General features: G+C 42.1%; 1 protein-coding gene across 1 annotated transcript; it reads right to left on the minus strand.

Annotated features, from left to right (window-relative positions):
* Positions 1-1,103: 1,103 nt before the first annotated feature.
* LOC125448397 (DNA-binding death effector domain-containing protein 2) lies at positions 1,104-26,090 on the minus strand. Its single transcript, XM_059641369.1, is given in 7 exon segments — positions 1,104-1,557; positions 7,986-8,052; positions 8,055-8,078; positions 8,328-8,380; positions 10,849-10,986; positions 14,968-15,078; positions 25,380-26,090. Coding segments are annotated over 7 exon segments (1,179 nt in total). The 5' UTR covers positions 25,804-26,090; the 3' UTR covers positions 1,104-1,195.
* Positions 26,091-26,660: the final 570 nt, after the last annotated feature.

Raw genomic sequence — 26,660 nt, forward strand, 5'->3', positions numbered from 1 at the left:
ATGTTTTAGATATTTAATTCAGTATAGTACAACATTTGAACAAAAGGACATCTCTCCATCCCCCCGAAAGGTTACATAAAGCTCATTTTCTTTATAACCTAAGAACAGGTATTAAAACCAGATCCATTTATTAGGATTAAACTTTTTTTTAAAATAACGTCCAACTAGTCTCATGCTTGGGATCCTACATGTACAATTAATCCAAATTCTGAAAGTTTCTTTTGGGCAGAGCATTTAAGGCTAGCTTAAAGTGGCACAAAAACCCATAGAATTCCAATCCTCAGAAGATCAAAGGCACAGGAAATACACAACCACCATGACCCAGGACATGGTCTGAACCATCCTAAATTAAGTCATGTTCAAGCACCAGTATCACCCAATGATTTGCATTGGAAAGTGGGCATCATGTGAGAGTTTCACAAGAATGGAATGGTACTAGGACCGGCAAAGCTGTATCAGGAAGACATTGACATTTTGAAGAGAGGGGAAGAAGAATAGGAAGGACTGGGAACCAAACACAGTGAATTTTTAGCCATCAGAAATACGGACAAATGCAAACTGCTGGACGGCCAGAAGTGACTAAGACTGAAATATATATAAGCCACCAATCCAGAGATCACTTCCCTGGCTTTCAAGTTACCTGATCTGGTGATGAGACAGACAATCCATTTTACAACAACACGAATCACCGACAGTCTGAGAAACATCAAATCAACATTGTTAGCACTGCAAATTCAGGCCCATTTGATTGGCAGTTATGTTGTAAGCTGGCTTCCTACTCGGTACCTGCAATAAGAACTAGACAGCCACATTTTTGTCAATCTTGTCCAACTTCGTGCACTCAATCAGGTTGCTGGAGTGAAAAAATAGGAACTTTATGCGGAATTCCATTAGGAAGGGCAGTCTTAGCTCAATATCTGCACTTCCTACCACAATACACAAAATATTGTTGCAATAAACCACAGAAGTTGTCTTTACAAGGCATGACCACTCCTGAATGAAATGTTTGTATCTGCACTGATGCAGCAGCAACCAGATCAGCATGGCACAAGCACCTGATCCAGAACTACAGGGGACTGAATAAAACAGAGTTTGTCATAATAGGCTAATTACTTCTCTTTATTTTACTTCATATAAAGAAGCTAATTAGCTTAACAGTTAATATAGTCAATTATCTCAGTTCCAACTATATCTCTCACAGACAAATATTTTGAAGGACTCTTCGGCCCTTTTCATAATCATCTTCATCTACATTGACAAGCAGTTGGATCGCTTCTTGCCCCACAGCTTGCTTCAGTGAATCAGTTATAAATACACCTTTCAGAGCCTCCAGCAGTGAACCGTTGATGTAGTCATTCCAGAAGGCATCCAGGTAAGAGAGCTCAGAGAACTTAATGTCACAGATGATGGATCCCAAGTCCCGGCTTTTCAAGATGGTATTCGCCTGCCCAAAGAGGTCAAAACAGCGGTCCAGTGGGTCCTGTTTCACAGACACTACGTTCCCTCGGAGCACAGTATTCTGATCAGAATATACAGCTCGCACTCGTAGTCTTATGTCTGCATTAGGAAAGAAAACATCAGATGTTCTGTATTAGTTGTCCAATTGCAGTCACTTCACTTAGTGACTGTTAACAGATGTGCTGAATGATCCAATTATCAGGAACACATTGCCAGCAGAAACCAAATTGCTGAAAGCAAAAAGGGCAAGTTCTGCAATAGGCAGAAGATAAAGTTTCTAAACAGAGCAGAACTAAATTATCATTTTGAACATTCTGGGGTGGCAATATCACATTCCAGTTGGGCCTTTAAATACTGGACACTGTTCCTGGTAAATGTATCCATTCAACTGTGGCTCACAAAAAGGTGACACCTCTCTTGCACCCCCAGTATCCCTAATCCCAAGAAAATCAGTGTCATGCAATGAGCAAAGCCTGTCATTTAAGCTAATGCCCTTTCACTGCCTACAAACCTGCAGTGAAGCACCAAAACAAGGTTCCAGCCCATGTGGTAGGACTGACCCATTTCGAAGGTAAATGGAGTTTCACACAAATAGGAATAAGCCTCCTTTGTTTCAATGAGACCACGTCAGAAGTTAACGGGGTGCACATGGACTCTGATGTTTTATAATAAAGAATTTACTAAAACTTCAGCAGTTGATTGTTCACTTTGGCCTAAGGTACTTTATGTTGGTTTATAGGGAAGCACACCTGATGGTAACCTCATCATAACAGTTAACATGGACAAACCAGTATACTTACAAACTAAAGAGTCAAAGGGTTGCTAGTGGCATGTGTCACCTCACGACTTTTAACAAACAGTTGCTTTGGGTTACAAACCAGGAACACAGGCTTTGGGTCAGTCCCTTGCTGTTTATGATTGAAGAAGCCATGACTTGCATTTACAGATACGTACCAGTTAATGGCACAAACATCCCACAGGAATTGTTAATGGCAGGCAGGGGAGACAAAAAGAGAGAAGGAAGAAAGAACGAAGAACTGAGAGGCTGAAAGGCAGATAATGCAACAGAATCAGCACCTGACTAAGAAAACTTAGAGAGGAATTCAGTTTCTCCAGGTATTCAACTACCTCAAAAAAAATCTTATTCCTTGAGACTGCTTTTCGCTTGGATATAGTTATACAATAGGGAAAGGTTGCTCCCTTGAGTTTTAATCATACAGGAACATATTGTGAATGAAACACTGCTGCAGGGATGCCTAAAATTTTAAGAACAGGAGAAGCAACTTCCTTTGCACTGCATTAAGTGTATGTTCTAAGGACTGGAAGACTAAGTCACATTTTGACATAGATGTCATACTGATTCACAGTTAAACCTCTCACGCAATAATGACCACCATTTAAAAAAAAAAATCAAATTGTTGAACACATCTTAGAAATTTGACAAAGAGGACAAATTTGAACATTAGAAGCCACAAATACACCTCCATATTCCTTTGAGTGGAAGATTTTAAAACTGCACAAATTGGTCAAACTCACTGTAAATGCAAGTCAACAGCTGGAATCTACAGTCAGCACTTCAATGGCCTGACTTGCAATGGGCAACATTATTCGTATGAATAGCAAATGGCAAGATCCACCATTTGGGTCAGATACTTCCACAAAATTGGGAGTGTCTAGTTTGGCTGGACCACCATTATTTTCCACGAGTTTAACATAAGGAAACATGACCCAAACTCCAACATCAAGAGCACATTATGCTCAGAATGTTTTTGGGTTTAAAACTATGCAGGAGAGCTTTAAAACCAGCTTTCTGTACACTACACAATTTTGGTCAAATTAAAGTATTCTCTGATGCTGGATCAATCCCAATGAGTTTCCTCCCACCAGTTTAGGGAGGAATCACATGAAATATGGAACAGGTCCTTTCACTTTCTATGCAAAATTGAGTGAACCAAAAATTGTTCTACTGCACACCAGATCCACCCAAAGACTGCAGAATAGTCTCTATGAAATAGTCAAATTTTGGGATGCGGAATAGAGGGAGGAGTATAGAATTCTGAGGATTAGGGAAAATGCACTTTTATTGTGGATTTAGAGCTCATGAAGTACCCTCTTAAATATCTCTAAAATATGCAACTTTTTAAAAACAGAAGTCACCATCATTTGTGCCAGATTTTTTTTTTATAAAGAAGAAAAATATTATTCTCTGTTTGAGCCCACAGCATTACTACTTGTTGCTAACTACACCTGAAATCACAGCCAAATGTTGGGTAGAGTTTGTTGCTGCGCTCAGTGCCAAAACTTTGATCCCCAGTTGTAATCCCGTTTCTCTCACTCTTTCTTTTTATCAGTGAAGAACAGGACGAGCAAGTTGGTTAATACCATCTAGTGAAGAAATGCAGGTGATTGAAGGATTTTACATACGCTGAACACCATCATGAATTTTCTTTACATCACTTTCCCTCATGGATGGACACCTGTGGAAGCAGCAACTTGTATAAACAAATCTCCGAACCCACCCCCCCACCCACACATCCCACCTCCCGCCACACCCCCCCCCCCCACAAAGGAGAAAGCGGATTCAGCACAGTGACATTTACCATATGACAAAATTCACCATTGACAAGTTGGGTAACAAAATCAACAAAATAGGAGTGGTCTTCATTATACAGCAGATTCAGTTTGACATTTTGACGAAGCGTATCTGGTAATATGAATGGGAATTTCAGCACCCAGCTCTTAGGGGTACACGACTGCCCTTATAAAGCATTTGTAATGAGTCAGTGGTTGCAAATCACATGAATTTCCACTCATCAGCAAGAGCTGGAATTACAATAGAACCCTTTAAGTACAGTCTTCCTTGGGCTGGTCAAGCACCTCAGCACCAAAACTCTCTTTGGGGCAGGGGAGAAATTTTACATGAAATATAATGTGTAATGGCCCATTTTCAAAGAAACATTGCTCTTCAAAACAAAATCCGAGCAGTTGATGCAAAATAATACTCGAAGGCTAACACTGGTAGCTTCCCCCCACATAGACCAGCCAAGGGAACAGGAGAAGGGGATTCAAAATAGTTATCATCCCAAAAGTAAACCTAAATGGATTGGAGCCATGCTGAAAAACAAAACAGGCTTTTAAAAAAGAGTGGAATCTCTAAAGAAGGAACACACTGGTCAGTGAAAGGGTCACACTAATGTCGTCACATACTGAACAAAGCTTTAGCAAGGATTATCAGAGATTCCCCAGTCGACATGTTAGCATTACATTTTATGTTTTGCTTTAGTGGAGGTGGTTACACTTGCTTTCACTGACTAATAAGTTAATTGCTAAAAAAGGAATTATGACCTTTACAGACATCCATAGCAGATGTAAAAGTCAGAGATTCCACTCGGTCCTCAACTTTGCCAGTAGGGTAGGAACATAAGTATCTGAGCTCTCTGTATAAATTGAAATCAGAGTTTCTATTTTAGTAAAGAGCAAGGGACATGTGCACTAAAAGCAGCGAGAGACCTGCCTGTTTTACATTAAAACACTCCTGGCTGGTGTATGTATAATTCTGTTTCTGCAATTTTGTTTGGGAGGGGACTGGGGGGAGAAAAGAGAAAAGAAAATTCACACTTCTTTTGGGAAAAAATTGAAATTAAATTTCTGTCTTTTTAAATTTCAGAGATCACCAACAAAAACTAGGCACTGCACTTTATGTGTAAATCTGACACCAAGTTAGACTAGGAAAATCAGACAGATGCCATAAAGCAAGGCTGGACCACACTGGGCTAGTTTTACAGCACACCACTGATGCTGGACTATTTCAGTTCCATGTCTTGGAATCTCATAGTGAGATATATAACAGAAATCATCTGTTCAACATATTGTTCTGGAGCATTAACTCTTTTTAGCTTAAATTCTCAGTAAAGCCATAATACTTGAGAATAGCAACTACATCATATGTTTCGGCTTCCAGGGAATGAGAACCCAAAGTTTGAGGTCCTTTCCAGCTAATACCCAGAAATTTGATCCTTGCAACACAGGCATGCTTTGGACTGCATGCATTGAATAAAACCCCAGTGAATTATATAACAGAAATCAAGTGTCATTTCTTTACAAATTCAAGCCTTGCTTTTTGATCTCAATAGTTGGAGCTGGAACAAACAGAATGAGTCGGACACTTCTGGATTTGAACTTACACCCACTGAATTACCACTAGGAAGCAGGTACGTCTGGACAGGAAAGCCTCATCTGATTATTATTTAATCCAACATTTTCCAAAGTACTTGCACAATCCCGAGCGTACAGTAGTAAAGTTGTACAGCATTAATTGGCTGTAGCTCTTTATCCTGTGACAAGGTTGTTCTCCCTATTGGATAGGAACCATGTGATCACGGAACAGCACCCAGCAGATGTATCCTTGACAAACACATTTCGAGAAGGGTATGCCAGTTGAATTCACTGACAAACACACTGTTCAGCATTTTCCAACCTTTGGTTATTGTGGGGATAAACAATACCCCCAATCCAGCTCTGAATCTCAAGCTTCATTGAGAGATGATGTGCACCTGAGTCCAAAAGACAACGTAGATACAGGAGAGTAGATTGCTTTGAGAATGTAACTCCTATGTAAGTTGATTTCCTTGAGGCTGAGGGAACCCCCGTTTGTTTTAATTCCTGCGTTTTGCTGGTTGACAATTAGTCCACCAGCTCTTTCTTTGCGTCTACTTTATCATCTCGTTGCAGAGTGTTAACTGTGAACTGAGAGAGACAGGTTTTGACTTTTAAAAATATTTCTGCCACTTGATAAATGCTTCATCAACAGAACAGTTACGCATACACGGCTCAGACTATACAATTGGCAATACAACACAGGCAGACCTCACCTTCACGATACATTCCCAGACTAGGCCAACAGCAAACAGTGGCAGAGACACCAGTTACTGTACCTCCAAAACACATGTGCTGCATTCTGGAGATAACAATGACCACTTCACAGCTGACAGGCTACTGTTGCTTTGGGCACAGTGACTGACCACAGTGTTTAAAAAAGTTCCCTCCTCAGTCACCTTTCAACACCATCATCCAGCTACGAACTGGAGTGTGGCAGACCAAGTGACAAGCGCCATAAGCAGTGCTTAGCTCAAGGGAATGATATGTTATATTTCATCATATGAGGTGGCATGGATGGGAAATGGGAGTCAATATGAACAATGATCAAGTCAGTCAAGGAGCGGGCAAGGTTTCACTTTCCAGCAGCAAACAGGTTTAAATCCTAATAGACCAACTGGTTCAGTACAACGTATTGCAATCAGAAATGTGGATATCAAGTGCCAGTGCTACTAATAATGCTGTAAAGAGCAATTAGTGCTCAAGCTATTATTACAGATACAGTGTTGACAAGGAGTTGATACATTTCTCATATAGATTCTGTATGCTTAGTGGTTGTACGGATTTTTGCCCTGGAATTAGTTACCCTCCCAACAAAATGCCAAGCATAATTTAGAGTACAGTCATCTTAGAAGTCTGATACAGTGCAACAAATCAAATCAGCCATTTCAGGTATTGATTAAAAATGAGGAGCTCAGGATTATTTTCCCCCAACTGCCCACCACAAAGATTTAAATACGACTGGACAAAGTCTGAGAATTGAACACAAGCACAAGAGTCTCAAATCAATGATGTCCATTTCAGAGAGCATCTCAAAAAAGTGTCACGACTGCCACAAACCAACTTCATTTAATTTTTCCAAATTTTAGTGATTTAGTTTGATCATTAATCGTATGCAGATTCCTCGAACATGGCAGCTCTTTGGGAGTTAATCCTTTATGTTTCTTTTAACACGTTTGACAGAACTAAAGTGCCGTAACAGCAGGAAATGGGTGGAGAAGCTCATGTTTCCACAATGGGCAGACAATTACAGACATTTGCCAACTTACTTTAAGGGGCAGGTAGTGGAGGATAGACTCCTGGCAGACTCAGGAATTTCCGTTTGCTTCAGTATCCATCTGGCTAGTCAATCCACCAGAAATGCAAAGTCAGAGTCACTGGTCTGTTTATTGGAAGCATCAGCAGCTTCACAACAACCTTTCCCCACCCTGGAGAACCTGCAACCAACATATTTGGGGGAGTTGTGAGAGTTATTGAGATGCTCACTTGTTAACTACCTGGGACTTGTAGAATGGGAGCTAATAAAACAACCAGGAAACCAAAGTTCCCTCCATATCATTAAGCAGCAAAATCTGAGGGACTGAAACTTTCTGTTGAGACTTCTTTAGAGATTCAGGATCTTTTACATCATCTTGATTGTTATGACAAGATTTAGATTCAGATGGTTGTCAGTCCAATAGTTCCTTTGTTTAGTTTGAAGTAATTCTGGCATTTCAAGGAGACAGAGGACACCGTTCACAATTTGCTTTTAACGAGAGCAGGACATTGTTCCATCTACAGGGATTAACCTGTATGCCTTCTTCGACATTTTGGCCACCAAGTATTTTAGTCTAGCAAGTGTTTGTTCCCCCTCAACAAGTTTAAAGGTTTACCTTTTTCTATTCTCGTGTCAGAACATTTCCTTAAAGTTGAACCTTTGTCAGAGACACAGACTCTCTTTTATCACCAACCTTTGAATGGTACACCTGCAATTAAATGTTTGATCACAAAAATCCTCAAAAAAACAGATCTCACGACAAAAGCTGAAGTGTTGTTCAAGTATAAAACAAGTTACACTACTTTTCAAAGCATGTACAGCTAGTTTGTACTATTATTATATTATAGCAAAACAAGAATCCTCGGAGTGCTTTTAAAGAATTAAGGTTTTTTTTGCGATTAATATTTGAAGAAAATCACATACTGCTTGTTGTTGTTGATGCTGTGCTCGGACCTACCAGAAGCTTGTGTTGCCACATCATGAAGGAAGTTGTTGTACAAGAGAGCCAACCTATGTTTTTTTGAAAGAGCGTGTGCATAGAGAGACTCTTCTTTAGAACAGATATCTTGCGGATCGCTCAGAGGGTAGGATTGCTGTCACGTAGGCAACATGGACACAAACAGGATCAACACATTTCACCAGACTTTTTCAAAGCAACGTTCGTTCCACAAAATTCCTCACATTTACTTAACACAAGTGTGAAAAAGCAAGTAAATCAACTCCAAGGGCGGGCTCCACCACCAAGTAGATATGCAAATTGTTAGGATGCCTTACTGTCGTGTTACAATGCTCATTTCACAAAGAGTGACAGAGTACAGTAACACTCCAGTTAAACGCAAGATCAATATACTGCAACAATCCAAGTTCATGCAGGAACAGGACATGCTGAAACACTTTGGACTGTCTCAATTATTACAAAATGCTCACAGACTGGTGAAAGTTGCTAGTTTGAATAGGTAATGGAAACTTTAAGGGGCAAGCCTGGCTTACACTGCCTTGTAGGTTAAAGGAACTGTCAGTTTTAAAAGTTTTCATGACTATTATAAATTCTGTAGTTGAGAATGCACACCACACTCATTCGGGTCCCTAAGTTACAATTTTGAGTAAGAAATGTCAAAGCAAACAGGAGCTGGGATATATGGACCAGCCACTTTAGTGTCATTTTAAAAACGCAATGATCAGAGATGTCATAATATTTACGAAAGATTAAATTTTTAGTACGTGCAGGATCAGAATGCAAGACAGTGTTATTCAGGAGATTCAACCCTCAGCTCAGGATCTGCATCTTCCAAAATTCTGTTGAGCATCCCTTGACAGATAGTCTCACAAAACTGCTAGCCTTTAAGACATCTATCTGGAAAATGTTCCTGGGCCACAAGCTGAACGAGAAATGGAAAATTTCTACTGCTCAGTAGACTCTGAATGAGAGAAGTCATTCAACCTGATGCTGTACGAAATCCATAAGGACACTGCACTTGAACAGAAAATTCCCCACCTCTCTAATGTAGACCAGGGACTGGAGCCATACCTCTTCCTCTGCTTTGCTCAGTTCTACATTGAAGCTATACAGTAGCACTTACCCACCAAGGGTCGTCACTGACACTTCCGGAATTTTTTGGCATGCTGTTTGAGAGTGAACTGTGAACAGAGCAAGGAATCATGCACCTACCCAAATCAGTGTCAAGATATAGATTAGCTAGATGTCGGTCACGTGCAAACAACTGAAGGCAAATACTGAAAACACTGCGTACTTATTTAAGCAGCATTGAACCACGAGGATTAGTATGTATCATTCATACAATAACAGAAGACCAGTCTGTGAGCATTTGAGTATGACCGTGACTGTTGAGTTACCCAGAAGCACGCTGAGACAGTTCAGTCTGACATTTTTTTTTGTGTGCAGATTTTAATGCTGCAGTTGTTTACAGATTGCAATCTCATACTGTGGTGCTAGAAGTGGACTGAGGAACATTATGGACTGTCTAAGATTAAAAAAAAACAAGCTTCCAGATTCTTTCATGACAGAGACCATGCAAAGTACTGACTTTGAACTACAGCAGCCCACAGTTCCAAAGGAAACGGTAATGGTTTTTAAGAGAAGGCAGTTAAGGTAAACTTACTTCAGATCAGTCCCACACATTGTTTAAATTCTTACAAGTACAGAATGCCTCTCCCATCCCCAACTCACCAAAAACCCACAATTTTAATCTTGATTAGAAGTGATAATGGGATTTTACACAGCTGTGGAAAGCTCGACTGACAGCAGTGAGGTCTTAAAGACTGTAAAACGCACTCACTACATTGTCACTCCTCACTGACCCACATGAATATTCAACCCCCAGCTGCACACAATGCCAATAAAAAAAGAATTCCACATTTGAGCAATTCAAACTTTACAACACACCTCAAACATTAAACAACCCCCAAAGTACACTGACATTTCTTCTACAAAACACCATCCCATCCCTCCCTGATATAAAATAAGACAGATTTGTAGATGTTTACTTGGCTGGAGTGACTAGGCTACTTAAATAATACTTGGAACACCACTGGCTGTTTACATCTGAAATGATTCTACATTCATCAGTTCTGTTGGAGCAGACAGGGGTTGGAAATGGGAACAGGAAGGAATCTTTTCTAATTACTTGGTTTATTCATTTGGTTGACAAGTTCTCAATACCAGGACATACCTTTGTCGATGTTATTTCTTTGCATGTTCTGTTTATTATACCCACTAATCACTAGGTACTTTCTATTCCCATATTTCAATTGTACAGTAACTCCATTTCACTGATATTTGTGGTTTCTAGGAGAGATCAATCAATGCCCAACATACTCAACCTGATTGCTGAATATTCAATTATCTAGACAGTGCCAGAATCAGCAGCTCCCCATTAGAAACTCTCTCAAAACTAAAGCTGACAGGAGCTGAAATCTATATCGAAAAAATTAAAATAAACTCTGGAGCAAATACTCACCACAGGTTGCTCTCTGTTGATAGGGAGTCTGATTTTCTCTTCCATGGTTTCGGTGCATATTTCTCTTACGCCCTCTCCGCTTACCAGGACCTCGACCTCGTCTACGGGTTGCCACATGCCGCTTTGCCAAAGACGCACCTGCAAAGAAAACTTCTTTTCAAATAATTTCCAGTGCCAACATAGAGGGGCTATCCAAAATTGTAAGACACCTCATGAATACTGTGCCTGAAAAATGTTACCTCTAATGGAATTATTCAATTCCATTTTCCTCTGTATCCTTTTAGTATAAGGACATTAAAAAATACGGCATTCAGTCCTTTGAGCTCATTCTGACATTCTATGAGACAATGGCCATTTTTCTCCTTGAAGGTCTTTTTCCTGCAAATCTTGATATCCCTTGATGTTTTTAATATGCAGAAAACTAAATGATTGCAGTTTTGAACATACTTGACAGCTGAGCCTGCACTGCCACCTGGGCGATGAGTCTTAAATATTCACCAGATTCTAAGTAAAGAAATTGTCTTCCCTTTAGTAAGGAACTACCTCGCCTGGTTCTCAATAAAATAGTGAGAGTAAACATTCCTTCTGCATCTACCTTGTTAAGTTGTGTAAAAATTGTGCACCTCAGATGATCATCCCTCATTTTTCTGAGCTCCAACAAATATAGGCACAGTCTATTTAATGTATCCTTATTGGACAATTCCTCAGTGTTAGGAATTTGTTTAGTGAACTGTAGTTGCTCTCAGCCTATGGCAAATACATCCCTGCTTAGGTAAGGAGATCAAACTTCACACTCCGAATGAGACCTTACTAGGCTGTACAATCACTCATTTACTTGTACTTCTATACTTAAATCTTCTGCAGAGCAACTGGGGATGGACAGTAATAGAATACAGCCAGTGAAGAACACATCCCATAAAGGAATAGGCCAACATATCATTTACCTTAATTCTTTGATGTACCGAGATGTTAACTTTCAGTGTGTCATCAACAATGTGGCCTTTCACCACTGAAGAAATGTTTTACATTTTTGACTTTCTTACTAAAGTGGATAAGCTCTCTTTCTCCGCACTGTATTCCACCTGCCATTTTTGGGTCACAGCCTCTCTAAATCCCAGTGAGTGGCTTTTCATTCGCCTCAGAACTTACCTATTTTTGTGTTATCTGTAAACTTGAAATAGTAGTTAACATCAAAATTGTTCTTATTAATTGTGGATAGTTGCACTCAAGCACTGATCCTCGCTGCATCCCATTAGTCACAGCCTGCAACCTGAAAATAGCCCATTTATTATTGTCTTTTGCCTAATTAGCAGTTTCTAATCCATGCCAGTATATTCCCCGATCTCATATGCTGTGATTTCATTTACCAACTTCCTGTGTGTGATGTTATTGAAAACCTTCTCAAAATCCAGATATAACATTGCAAGCTACCCATTATCTAATCGGCTAGTTTCTTGAGGACATAACTGGCAGATTTGAGTAACATGTTTTTTTCCCCCAAATCCAAATACAAGATCACAGGTTTGTGCAAAGTATGTGTTTTTTTTCCCATTGCGCCCACGGCAGCACTTTCCAAGAACTATATCCATTCATCCCACCCCAGCCTTCACCCTTCCCTTCTCCCCATGGCCAAATAAAAATTTCCTTAGTTTCCTTTGAAAGTTATAGTTGAATAGACCAAATAACAAAGCTGGAGCAAAACCAGTGTTTTGTACAGGTTTAAAGATAGTGAAGAACTTCTGATGCTAGAGCCAGAGATAACAATGTGGAGCTGGAGGAACACAGTAGGCCAAACAGCATCACGAGGAGTAGGAAAGTTGATGCTTCAGGTCAGGACCCTTCTTCAGAGAGAAAAATAAATCCTGACCTAAAATGTCAGCTTTCCTGCACCTTTTGTACAGATTTAGTCTGCTTCTGTTCTACAGATGTTATAAAACCAAGGAGCTGTTTTAGCTAAATTCTCAATTTATTCCGTTCTCTTCAAACTTTTGTGCACGCACTCCCAGCCCCCAATTCCTGCTTCTCTTTTACGAACTGTACCATTTAGCCCATATTGTTTTTGCGTACTCTCCCTATCAAATATCTACCATTGCACACATCTTTGCATTGACCATGTATTTGCCTATGCCCTTACAGCATTGGGGAATGCAGTAAACAAGTCACTAATAATGTCACATCATCTGCAAATTTTGAAACTACATCCTGCATTGGAATACTATTCATAGAATACCATCAAGAGACACCAAAATGAGCAGTTATCTGAATACTTACAGACATCTCTGCTGTCAAAAAAAGTTCACCACCTCCTGTTAAACAGAGAAAATAAGAGTGTAGCACAGGCCCTGTGGCCCTTGATGTTGCGCTGACCTGTGAAACCAATCTGAAGCCCATCTAACCTACATTATTCCATTATCATCCATGTGTTTGTCCAGCGACCATTTAAATGCCCTTATTGTCCCTTCACCAACTACAGCCCCTTAAGATCTAAGGGCTTCATTTTGGTTTACAAATCTCTTGCCATGGTACTTCATCAATCCTTTTGAAAAACTATACTGACACCTTCCTTTCAGCAACTCTCTCCAGCACTTTGAGGAATTACCAATTCTGTATGACTTTTCAGTTATTGACACATTAAATCAGTGATGTCATCTCAGTTTTATCAGCACCACCAGAATTAGGCTGGCTGCAGCAGCAGACCGAGTGACTTTTCTACTTTGAATGCTGCTGTTTATTTAAGAATTCTTCATTTTATCTAATTTTTCTTCTATATTTTTGTTAATTGCAAGAGTAGAATCATCTTTTAACGAAGACAACATCGAGGGCCACAGGGCCTGTACTACGCTGTTATTTTCTCTATTTAACAGGTGGTGGTGAATTTTTTTTGACAGCAGACATGCCTGCAAGTATTCTCCCTCAAAGTTGCCACCCAGGTGGATAAGGTTGTTAAGAAAGCATATGGTGTTTTGGCTTTCATTAACAGGGGGATCGAGTTTAAGAGCCGCGAGGTTATGCTGCAGCTCTACAAAACCCTGGTGAGACCACACTGGAATACTGTGTCCAGTTCTGGTCGCCCTATTATAGGAAAGGTGTGGAGGCTTTGGAGAGGGTGCAAAGGAGGTTTACCAGAATGCTGCCTGGACTGGAGGGCTTGTTTTACGAGGAGAGGTTGACTGAGCTCGGACTTTTCTCTCTGGAGAGGAGGAAGAGGAGAGGTGGCCTGATCGAGGTGTACAAGGTAATGAGAGGCATGGATAGAGTCGATAGCCAGAGACTTTTCCCCAGGGTAGGACTGACTGCCACGAGGGGTCATAGTTTTAAGGTGTTAGGAGAAAGGTTTCGAGGAGACATGAGGGAGGCTCTTCACCCAGAGAGTTGTGAGCGCATGGAATAGTTTACCAGTGGTAGTCGTGGAAGCGGAGTCATTAGTGGCATTTAAACGACTGCTGGACATGCACATGGACAGCAGTGAATTGAGGGGAATGTAGGTTAGGTTATTTTATTTTTGGATTAGGATTATTCCACGGCACAACATCATGGGCCGAAGGGCCTGTACTGTGCTGTACTTTTCTACGTTCTATGTTCTAAGTCATTATTTCACACACAAACTCAGCGTTGTCCTCTGCCTTCCCAAAAATCACCTCTTTGCTGCCATAAATGATTCTACCCTAACTCTCTACCGCCTCTCATTGGAAGATTCCACATGTCAGAATATTGAACTTCCAGTCCTGTCCCTTGCACTGTGCCTGACACAGGGATTTGTCTTTTGTTCTAGACGTTGTGTGGAATGTTGCCACATCAGCTGCATCGGCAATGCAGGTGGCTCTGATGAGGCCGCAGTTCCCAAGAATGGAGTTAGGTGGGTGAGACAGACAGTGATTCCTGTTTGGAGGTGGGGGGGTGGGGGGTTGTTGTTGACAGGACTGAGAATATTCCCTGTTTCATTGTATAAGCATGGGCTGGATCAATACACTGTCTTTGCGGTTCAAAGACTTGACCATGACATAGCAAAATCAAGTGGAGTTGCTGCACCCGTGTGCTCCTTGCGCCACCTAGAGGTGATCTACACATAAAACACAACCTGAAGGAATAGCTGGAAGAAAATTGAAGCCTGAAGTTTACCTGGCTCCCAACTGCTCCGTGTTGAGACAGCATGCGCAGAATTGAAACAGCTTTCCACCTGCTCTCCAATATTTGACACAGGACCTTTATAAGTACACCTCTCAGGAGACACTGGAAGAGTGCAAAGAAAATAAACTGAATTAGGAAAAATATATTTCTGCAGTATCCAGCAATGAAAAACCTTAATGCTAAAATTCAAGTTCTACAAAGCAACTGACAGATCTCCACGCTACCACTCCTAGTGGATATTGATGTGATCTGGAAGTAGGAAAACAAATGCAGATTGGAAGATGCTCTTCGTGATGCCATATCAAATAATGTATGATCTTTCCAGATGGACTCTGAAGAAGTTTCTTGAAGAAGCATTTAAAAAATGTTCCAAATCACTGGAATAGCAAGAACTGCAGATGCTGGAGTCAGAGATAACAAAGTTGGAGCTGGAACACAGTAGGCTAGGCAGCATCACAGGAACAGGAAAGTTGACATTGCAGATTGGGACCCATCTTCAGAAAATGTTTCCTGTTCTTATGATGCTGTCTGGCCTGCTGCATTCCTCCAGCTCCACACTTTGTTATCTAAAAATGTTCCAGCAATTTAACATGCCCTCATTCCCCTCATCTTTATCATGTTCACATACTTCAACACTTGCCACTCTGTCCTATCTGCTTCAGCCATTCTACTCCTGGACTCACCCAGTTCTCATTCATTATCAAACACTTCCAATTAGAGTTTGAGTTGCAGATACCTGTTGCAGGCTTTTAATAAGACATGAAATAACAAAAGTAGACCTTTCATGCCCTTGAACCTACACCACCACTCGAAAGTACCATGGCATCTGTTTCCATCAAATAAGCCAAGTTACAGAACAAAGCCTTAAAATTCAGTCAATAATCATGAACAAAGTGAAACTCGTTTTCTTAAAAAAAAAACACTTTCCTAACTCAACAGCTGATCAATTTGAGAAGTTATGTCATTCATTTGAGTGAAACATGGCTGGTGAGAATAAACAGTTCAGTTGTCTCAGCTTTAGATTCTTGATCAGCAGAGCAATCAATCTCAGCATTAAACACAAGGAACCTGTCCCCACAGCTTTCTGTGGCAAAGTATTCCAAGGACACTCAATCCTCAGAAGAAATTCCTCCTCATCCAGACTAAAATTGGCATTTTTGAGACTATGCCCTCTGGTCCTAGTTGAGGGGAAACATCTTCTCAGCCTTTACCCCATCAAACCCCTCAAGAATTCTACATATGGGATCACTTGTAATTCTTCTAAACTCTTGTGAGTACAATTCCAAGCTGTTTAGCTTTTTCTCATAAATCCTCTCCACAACCCCACCCCCCCCACCCCATACCAGAAATCATCCTAGTGAACTTTTTTTTGAATTGCCAACAAAATGATATTTTTCCTTTAAATAGGGTCACGTGGCATTCAGACATTGGCTGCTTCAGTATCCGAGTCATGAACAGTGCTTACCGTACAGACAACTTTACTTCTGACCTTATGATGGACAGGATGTCACCTGATGAATCAGCTGAAGGTAGTTGGACTTAGGACACTCATTTGAGGAATTAGACCCTGGAGTGCACTGGTAACGTCACTAAGTTACAGGAGGCTGAGTTCATGTCTCCACTGCTCTGGAAGTGTGTAATGGTATGGACTGGGCCAGAACCAACCACCCTCCCCCCACCCAGGTATATTATGGAGATAGCCTAGACTCTAACTTTTGTACATTTTTTGAAAATCAAGTGTAGGTGCTGCACTCCAAATATGATTCAATTGGCTACCATTCAGCACTAATTAAAACATACTTTACTCTTAGAACACCACTAAAATACAAGAATTAGCATAACTTTATTTTACTTGAAATACTTACGATAATACAGTGACTCAATGGTTTGTACCACTGCCTCAATGCCAGGAACCCTGGTTCAATTCGACCCTCAGGTGACTGTGTCAAGTTTGCACATTCTCCCCATATCTGTGGGGTTCCACTAGGATGCTCTGGTTTCCTCCCACGGCCCCAAAACGTGCAAGTTAGGCAGATTGGCCATGCTAAACTGCCCCAAGTGTTCAAGAATGTGTGGGTTAGTTGCATTAGCCATGGAAAATACAAGGTTACAGGGAAAGGGTAGGCACACGGGTCTGGGTGGGATACCCTTCAAAAGGGTTAGTGTAGACTTGTTGGGCCGAGTGGTGTTTCCAGACTGTAGGGATTCTATTCTATTATTTAATCACCAATCATCAACTGTTCCAATATAGACAGCCACTATAACTACATCCTTGGCAAAAGGAATTCAGCAAGTTATTATTCTCATGCGCTGTCTCTCTCTAGTCCAGTAGAAAAAAAACAAAGAAAATCTGACCCTTTTGATTTTTTTCACTAGAGGAGAAAAGGCTACAACTTCATTCTAGCAGAGAACTCAAGCTTTTTGCTCCAGCAGCCAGCTAAAAATCCACTGAACTAAAAGCAAAATTAAAGTCCTTCTGGTGAATCTGGTCATGCCTACTCAATTCCTTTGTCTTACTTTTTAAAAATTCCAGGGAGAACTCAAAGCTGTTTACCAACTGCCTGTCTGAAGGAGACATTTCAGCATCACCATGACAACACTCCTCTGCAAGAGGAACAGCACAGAACACACCACAAAAGGAACAGTATGGTCATAGTAATATCACTGAACAAGTTGATTAGAAAATACCTAATCTGAAGAATTCCTGCAGAAATGTCCTGGAATTGACAGGTCTGACTTCCAACACAATCATCTTCCTTGTGTTAGGTTTTGACACCAAACAGCAATTTTCCCTGGATTCACAGTGATTCAAGTTTTACAAGAGCTCCTTAACACCAAGGGCAGTCACTCAACTCTGGAACTCTGTTCTTTTGTCCACGTTTGAATCAAGATTGTAATGAATTCAACAGGTGAGTGGCTCCAGCAGAACCAAAGCTAAGTGCTGCTGAGCATGCTGCACAATTTGGCAGATCGAAGATGGAGAGAAAAGAAGATAGGTGGAGAGGAGTGGATAGGTGGGGAGGGGATAGGTCAGTCCAGGGAAGACAGACAGGTCAAGGAGGTAGGATGAGGTTAGTAGGTAGGAAATGGAGGGGCGGCTTGAGGTGGGAGCAAGGGATGGGTGAGAGGAAGAACTGGTTAGGGAGGCAGAGACAGGCTGGGCTGACACCTATCACGTAATGGTGTTCAAAAGTAGACTGATGACATGATAATTGACCAGGTTATTTGTCCTGGATTGTATGTGCAGGACGTACCTGAGCATTTTTCCATATTGTTGGATGAATGTCAGTATGGCAGCTGTATTGAAACAGTTTGGCAAGTTGTGCAGCACGAGTCCTCAAGTCTACAGCAAGAACGTTATCAGAGCCCATTGCACAGACATTATTCAGTGCCTCCAACCCTTCACTGATGACCTCAAACACAGAAAATAGGAAGTCATTTGGTCCTTTACATAATCATAATTGCCCATTCATAATCATCATCCAATTCAATACTCGTTCCCATTTCCACACCTCCCCAAATATCCTTTGATCCCTTTAGCCCCAAGTGCTATATCTAACTCCTCTTGAAGTCATAACGTTTGACCTCAATGCTGTGTGCTAGAAAATTCTACACACACACATCACTCTCTGGGTGATGACATTTAGAGTTACACAGCACATGAACAGTACCGTCAGTCCAACTCGCCCACTCCAATTAGATATCCCAAATTAATTTAGTCCCATTTGCCAGCATTTGGCCCATACTGCTCTAAACCGTTCCTACTGATATAGCCAACCAGATGCCTTTAAATGTTCGAACTGTACAGCCTCCACCACTCTCTCTGGCAGCTCATTCCATACACGCACCACCCTTTTTGAGAAAAGTTACCTCTTAGTTCTCTTTTAAAATCATTCCCTCTCACCTTAAACCCATGCCCTCTAGTGTCAGACTCCCCTATCCATGGAACAGACCTTGGCTATTCACCTTATCCATTCTTCTTATGATTTTATAAACCTCTATAAAAGGTCACCCCTCAGCCTCCAACACTCTAGGGAAAACAGCCCCACCCTATTCAGCCTCTCCCTCTCACTCAAACCCTTTAATCCTGGCAACATTCTTGGAAATATTTTCTGAACCCTTTCAAGTTTTACAACATCCTTCCTATAGCAAGGAGACCTGAAGTGCACAGTATTCCAAAAGTAGCCTAACTAATGCCCTGTACAGCCACAACATGACCCTCCCATCTCCTATATTCAATGCACTGACCAATAAAGGCAAACATACCAAACACCACCTTCATTACCCTGCCTACCTGCGACTCTACTTTCAATACACTATGAACCTGCACTCCAAGGTCTCTTTATTCAGCAACACTCCCCAGGACCCTACCATTAACTGTATAAGACCAGCCCTGATTTGTCTTTCCAAAGTGCAGCACCTCTCATTTCTAAATTAAACTCCACTTGCTATTCCTTAGCCCATTGGTCCATCTGATCAAGGTCCCATTGTACTCTGTAGTAACCTTCATCACTGTTCACAACACCTCCAATTTTTGAGTCAGCTGCAAACTCACTAACCATGTCTCCTATGTTCACATCCAACACACTAATATAAATGACAAAAAGCATTGAACCCAGCAGTAATCCTTGTAACACACCTCTGGCAACATCTGTCTACAATCCAGCGTGAAAAGGTCTACCCCTGTATCCTTACAGTGAGATCCCTGGATCCGGACTACCAACTACCACATCAGGAACATCCTTCCTGCAACTACCTTGTGTAATACTGTTAGGATTTCATAGGTCTCCATGACAGCATCCACCCACTCATTCTTCTGAATTCTGTTGAGTAGAATCTTAACCAATGCAACCTCTCACACCAGGAGAGTCTGTTAAACTTTACCTGCATTCCCTCTAGAGCAAGAGCATCCCTTCGCAGAGACCAAAACTGCACACGAAATTCTAGTTGTGGTCTCACCAAGACTTTGTACAATTACAGGAAACATCCCTACACCTGTACTCAAATCTTCTAACTAGCAATATCAATGTACCATCTGCGTTCTTGCACTTGCATGCTTATGTTCTGTTTTACAAGGACACCCAAACCTCACTGCACATTCACATCTCAATTTATAGCCAGATAATTATCTTTCTGTTTTCGCTCCAAAAATGGATAACCGCACATTTATTCTAATTAGCACGTGACACGCATTTGCCCACTCAGCTTTCCCAAATCACACTGAAACATCTTTGCACCATCCTATCTTCACAGCTCACCCTCCCAGATAACAAAGTGTGAAGCTGGATGAACACAGCAGGCCAAGCAGCATCTTAGGAGCACAAAAGCTGACGTTTCGGGGCTAGACCCTTCATCAGAGAAGGGTCTAGGCCCGAAACGTCAGCTTTTGTGCTCTTAAGATGCTGCTTGGCCTGCTGTGTTCATCCAGCTTCACACTTTGTTATCTCAGATTCTCCAGCATCTGCAGTTCCCATTAACTCAGCTCACCCTCCCATCTAGCTTTACATCATCTGCAAATCTGGAGTTATTACATTCAGTTCCCTCATTAAAATCATTAATATAATTTGACAATAGGTAGGGTCCTAGTGCAGATCCCTGCAGTACCCCAGTAATCACGGTCTGCCAACTGACAAGATTCCTAACCTTTCATTCCCATCTGCCAACCAGCTCTGTCAATTTGAATACATAGCCCCAAATTCCATGTATTTTTATTTTACCCGCTAATCCCTTATGTGGGACTGTGTTGAAAGCCGTCTAAAAAACCAATACATCTACTGGTTCAGAGACAAATCCATGACAGATTCTGAGAGATTTGTCAAACTTGACTTCCCTTTTGTAAATGTGTGTTAACTCTATCCAATACCGCCAGTTTTTCCAAGCGCTATTTAATCTTTCAAAATGGACTAAAATATGCAACTAAATTCACCAGATTTGACATACCCATTATAAATCTATATGGACTTGTTAATCAGCTAAGTCTTCAGCTAAACTTCAACTAATCTGTCCCTGATGTCAAATTGTAGAAACTACTTTCTCTTCCACTCCTGTCTCACAAGAACTGTGTTCTTCAAGCCATAATTAAACTGTGAGCACTTTCCCCAAGTTTGTTATTGGCTTGCAGTGTAAAGAAAGTGGCTCTGGAGACTGATTGGTCTGAAGTACCATTTTCTAAAAACATACACTAAGTTCCTTCCCCAAGTTCCTAAATTTCAAGGTGACCTTGTACTGGTACTATTTTCTCTCCCTCTACCACAAAGACAGATACAAAGTGCTTATTTAACAAGTATGTAATTTCCTGATTGTTAATCAAAGTTCCTCCCTGGAGATGGCGCTTTTTTTTGTTTGGCTCCTTACCAACAGTAGACGGTGTGACGTATTCCTTGTGCTCTTTCAAATAAAGCATACAAAAATATTGCTGACAGTTCCTTACCCTTGTCAAATGAACAGTAATGTTTTGCTACTGTGGTGCTTCGTCAGCTTTTTAAACATTAAACGCCTTAGTGTTACAGGTACTCAGTGGCTCCTTTAAGCATTTTCTGTTTCCCCCAGTGATCAAGTTACCAAGTACTCGGAATTGATTTGCAGATCTTCACTTTCCTTGCATTTTTGTTCTCTAATTTGTCAGACATAAATTTGTTATTTTGCATGGAAAATCTTAATAAATCAGATGGAAGTTGGATAAAGCATCATGCAGGAACTATGGAATAAAGCAAACCAACCAATAGTTATTGCATCTAGGATTGAGGATGATATTCAACCATACTCAAAAGAAACGAAGGAGACTGTCCCAGTGGCTTCATTTCAAACATTACTTTCAACGATCGCTTTATCATAGGTGCAGCAGGTCCAAACCCTACGAAAACATGTTTAAACGTCCAGCCCATTGATAGGAATTAAAATCCTAACAGGCTTTTAAAAAACAAAACACTTTTCAGTTTTTCTGTCTTGCTTCCTGACAGCCTTTTACAAAAAGAGTTCTAGTATCTATTTTTCTAATGGTAACCATCCACATGCGTTTTATAGTCTGTCTGGTGGTGCTACGTTGTTAGCTGAAAAGGAGTGCGAATACTGTATTCACTTCAATTTTCCAATTCCAGAATGAGGCAAACTTGAATCACCGAACAGGAATTATGGCAGTGTATTCAAGGTTTGGCAATTTGAAACAAGAGTGAACATGCAATATATGAAGTACCCCAAGATTAGTCTGTTCTGTATAAGTGTCTGCAATCTTTAAATAAATCAACTGACCAAATTAGGCAAAAATAAGCAAATGTTGTCTGTGAATGACAATTCTATCAGGAAACTTGAATTTGAAATTAAAATGTTACCTTGAGGGCATGATGCTTTACAGGAACCAGAGAAGGCCAAAGCCCTGTTAGTCTTAGCCACCATCCAACGATGGATAGGTGCCAGTGTCGGACTGGGATGGGCAAAGTGAGAAGTAGAACACAGAACATAACAGCGCAGTACAGGCCATTCGGCCCTCGATGTTGCACCGACCTGTGAAAGCAATCTAAAGCCCATCTAACCTACACTATTCCGTTATCATCTATATGTTTATCCAACAACCACCGAAGTCACAAAACCAGGTTACAGTCAAACAGCTTTATTCGGAATCACACAAGCTTTGGGAGCACAACCCCTTTGACAGGTGCAGTGAGAGAACAGGGCATACAGACAGAGCTTGATCTCTCTCCTTACAAACTCTATCTGCGTGCCCTGCTCTTTCACTGCACCTGAAGGGGCTGCGCTCCCAAAGTTTGTGATACCAAATAAACCTGTTGGACAATGACCTGGTGTTGTGAATCCTGAATTCGTCCATCCAACGAGACTGTAACAGAAAATGTGTCTTGCCAGGGAGAGGTGGTGAGGCTGGAAGACCAGCGTTTAAAGGGGAAAGCTTGTCATACTGATTGGTGTGAGGCTATCTCCTCCCTGTGTTGTGGTCCCTCAGGTAATGATATACACACATCACAGACTAGTCCTGCTCTGTACAAGATTATACCATCTTTGTGGAAAACAAATTAAGTGACTGCGTCTTTCAGTCCAGTGTTCCTCTGCTCAGTAAGATCAAGGATGACAGTGTTGTTTCAAATACCATTTCCCATATACTTCCAAACAACTCTGATTTACCACCTAATGGAATCTATTCACCTGAAGAGTTGTACAAAATCGCCCAGCCCTCAAATTATTTCTCGCCTTTACCCATGTCTTTACTGGTTCACATCCTGAAGACCTCAAAGTCACTTCCCTAACCTTCCAAATTCAAGAGAACAAAGTCCTAATTTGTTTAGCTTCTCCTCATAACCTCTGAAGTCCAGGTACCTTTCTTGTAAACCTGCAATGAACTCCCAAGGCCAAAACATCCTTCCTAAGGTGTGGTGCCCAGATCTGCTCAAAGTACTGAGTGGGGTCTCATAAGAGTTTTGTTTAAGTGCAGCATAATTGTTGCATCTTTATACTACAGTTTTCTAGATATAAAAAGGCCAGCATTCCATTAACCTGTTTGACTATTTCCTGCAGGTGCCCGTGGCATTTTAAAGAGCTTTGTCCCTGACCCCCACAAAATTCACTGGATCTTCAATGAGATTAACTTGTGCCTTCTACAAACAAGTACTGATCTGCCTTTTATTTTGGTCCAAAATCAATACTCTCAACTGTCCTATATTAAAATCCATCTGCCACAGCTTTTCCTATTCACCTAATCAATATCTAGTTGTAATTTTATGCTGTTGTCAACAGTATAGAATGTTGCCCAATTCCGCAGTCAGCAAATGACTTTGTGCGCCATTATCTAAGTTTTCAATGAATACTCAATAATTGAGGCTGCAACACACCCCGTGGGACTCTGAGTCACATCCTGCCAATTTGAGTATTTATCCATTATTCCAATGCTGCTTCTTGCAACTCAACCCATTTCCTATCTGTTGGCAAAAATAATGGGGACTGCAGATGCTGGCGAATCTAAGATAACAAAGCGTGAAGCTGGATGAACACAGCAGGCCAAGCAGCAATCAGGAGCACAAAAGCTGACGTTTCAGGCCTAGGTCCAAAACGTCAGCTTTTGTGCTCCTGAGATGCTGCTTGGCCTGCTGTGTTCATCCAGCTTCACACTTGTTATCCTATCCGTTGGCTTCCACTTTAGCTAATGGTCTGTGTGGAACTTTATTAAAAGCCTTCTGGAAGTTCTGATAAATAGTATCCATAACTTAACCTCTCTCTGCCAACTTTGTCACTTCTTTAAAAAAACTAAAGTCTGTCAGGCATGAACTACCCTTCAGGAATCCATGCTAAGTCTCCCCCATCACTTCAAAATTTCAGTTAATCAGTTCCCCTATTCTTAATTGTTGAGTCCAACAATTTCCCTACCACAGATGTTAGACTAATTGGCCCGTAGTCTGTTGGATTCCCTCTGTCACCCTGCTTTAAGGGCCCAGTGACACGAGCAAATTTCCAACCCTAAAGTACAATGCCTGAATTCAGGAAACTCCGAAAGATTAACAGTTAGGGCAACACACTCTCCTACCTCCTTTAACCCCAGGAATGTAATCCTGTGGGTTTAAAGTTTTTCTGCTGAAGTGAACAATTTGACATATGCCAACACTGTCTCTTTTCCACTTGATTTTTAATCACAGTAAAATATACCAATGCCCTTTCTGCATAATTTACTATACCTGCATAGCAAATCACTTCATCCGGACAAACGGACGTGGGGTTGGGGACAGGATCTGCAAGGGGTTAGGAGAACCTACATCCATGCCAGACACCCTAGAAGGGAGCCCCACCAAACAATAAATAAAACAAATTCAGTTAATGTTTCCGATTCTGAGGAAAGGTCACACGATCCAAAAGGTGAACTCTTGACTTTTTGCTTCACAGATAGCGCCAGACTTTGAGCTTTTCCAGCAACTTCTGGTTTTGTTCCCACCAGAAGTTACCCTAAAGAGAGGTCTTTCCCTCCTTCCATATCCTATGCCTCGCTGAGGAGGGACCACCTCCATTCTCAATCCCGAAGTCTGGGCGAAGAAAGAAACCCCTCCCCTCAGACTCTCCCAAACGAACAGATGTTGAACTCCCCCACTCCACTCAAACACCAACTTTGGAGGAGAATGAAAGAGACATCCCTCCACAGCCTGACATAACAAGGTGTGGAGCTGGATGACACAGCAGGCCAAGCAGGAGAGGAGCGCGAAAGCTGACGTTTCGAGCCTAGACCCTTCATCAAAATTTTCCCGATTAAGGGTCTAGACCCGAAACGTCAGCTTTCCAGCTCCTCTGATGCCGCTTAGCCTAATGTGTTCATCCAGCTCCACACCGTGTTATCTCAGCTTCTGCAGCTCCTACTATCTCCTCCAGTGCCCGGCCGCCCACACCCAGCCACTGGATCCCCAGGCCTCTCCTACCTGCTGTGCCCCTACTGCGGCCCACGTAGGACAGTAGGTCGTGGCGGCTAATGACCCTGAGAAGCTGCAGCAGGTGCCGGAAGTTGGTCTCGTCACACAGGCCCCGGCGCTCCAACTCGAACAGTAGGCGGACGCCGCTACTGCGGCAGCTGGGCTCGTCCCAGGCCGGGGCGCGAGTTCCGGGATTAGCATCGCCCTCGGCAGCCTCCTCCATCTTGTCCTCTTCTTCCTCCCCACCGGCCCGTAGCGCCCGCTCCAGCGGATAGGCCTCGGCCAGAAGGAAGGACAACACCTCGACGTCGGCCCGGCTGAGCTGCGAGCCCACCAGCTCGAACATTTGGTGCAGGGACAGCATGCGGTAGGAAGCCAGCGTTTCCTCTTCCTGCCAGCGAGACCGCTTCAACGACCCCGTTGCCGACATCATTATCCCGAGCTGTGAAAAAGGAGAAGGCCGAGGCCTGAGGCCTAAATCGGAGAAGGAACGCGCCGAACTGAAAAACAAACACTAACAACGGGGAGCGTGGGGGAAGACGAAACCAAACAAGGAACTCGCTAAATAATCCCGAAACCTTTCCTGCCGTAGATAAACGAAAAATAAAAAAAAGGCGTCAAATGCACTGCACTCGCTCGACGACGACGACGATGATATTGTTGTTTTCCTTTCTGGCACTTTCTGCGGCTCGCGCCTGCGCCAACTGTCCCTGGCGTCATTCACTTCGCCTCCCCACCCCTCGCGCGTGCGCCGCTCAGTAGGCGCGAGTGGTACTCTGTGAGGTCACCGCATCTGTGATGTCACTCCCTGCAAACCGACGCTGTTCAAAATTCAAAACCCCTAACCGTTATTTCCGTTAGGGGGCCGATGGGCTTCCGGAGGGAGTGGGGTGTCAAGGGGACAGATTGGGGGCTTTAAAGGCAGGGATTGGGGAGAGAGAGAGAGAGTGGGGGGCGGTGTTAAGGCGGGGAAGGTTGAGTGGTTTAAGGGGAGAGGTTGGGGGAAGTGTTAATATAAGGAGCATTAAGGGGAGAGGTTGGAGTGTGGGGTGTTCAGAGGAGAGATTGGAGCAGGGTATTAAGGGGAGGGATTGGATGGGGTGTATTAAGGGGAGGGATTGGATGGGGTGTGTTAAGGGGAGAGTTTGGAGTGGGTGGGTAAGGGGAGCATCTGGGCAGTGTTAAAGGGAGAGAGTGGCGGGGGAGCAGTTAAGGGGAGATTGTGGGGCATTAAGGGGAGGGATGTTAAGGGGGGAGATTGGGGGCTGCATTTGGGGAGAGATTGGAGTG

The sequence above is a fragment of the Stegostoma tigrinum genome, chromosome 41 (genome assembly GCF_030684315.1).
Source record: "Stegostoma tigrinum isolate sSteTig4 chromosome 41, sSteTig4.hap1, whole genome shotgun sequence".
Taxonomy (NCBI): domain Eukaryota; kingdom Metazoa; phylum Chordata; class Chondrichthyes; order Orectolobiformes; family Stegostomatidae; genus Stegostoma; species Stegostoma tigrinum.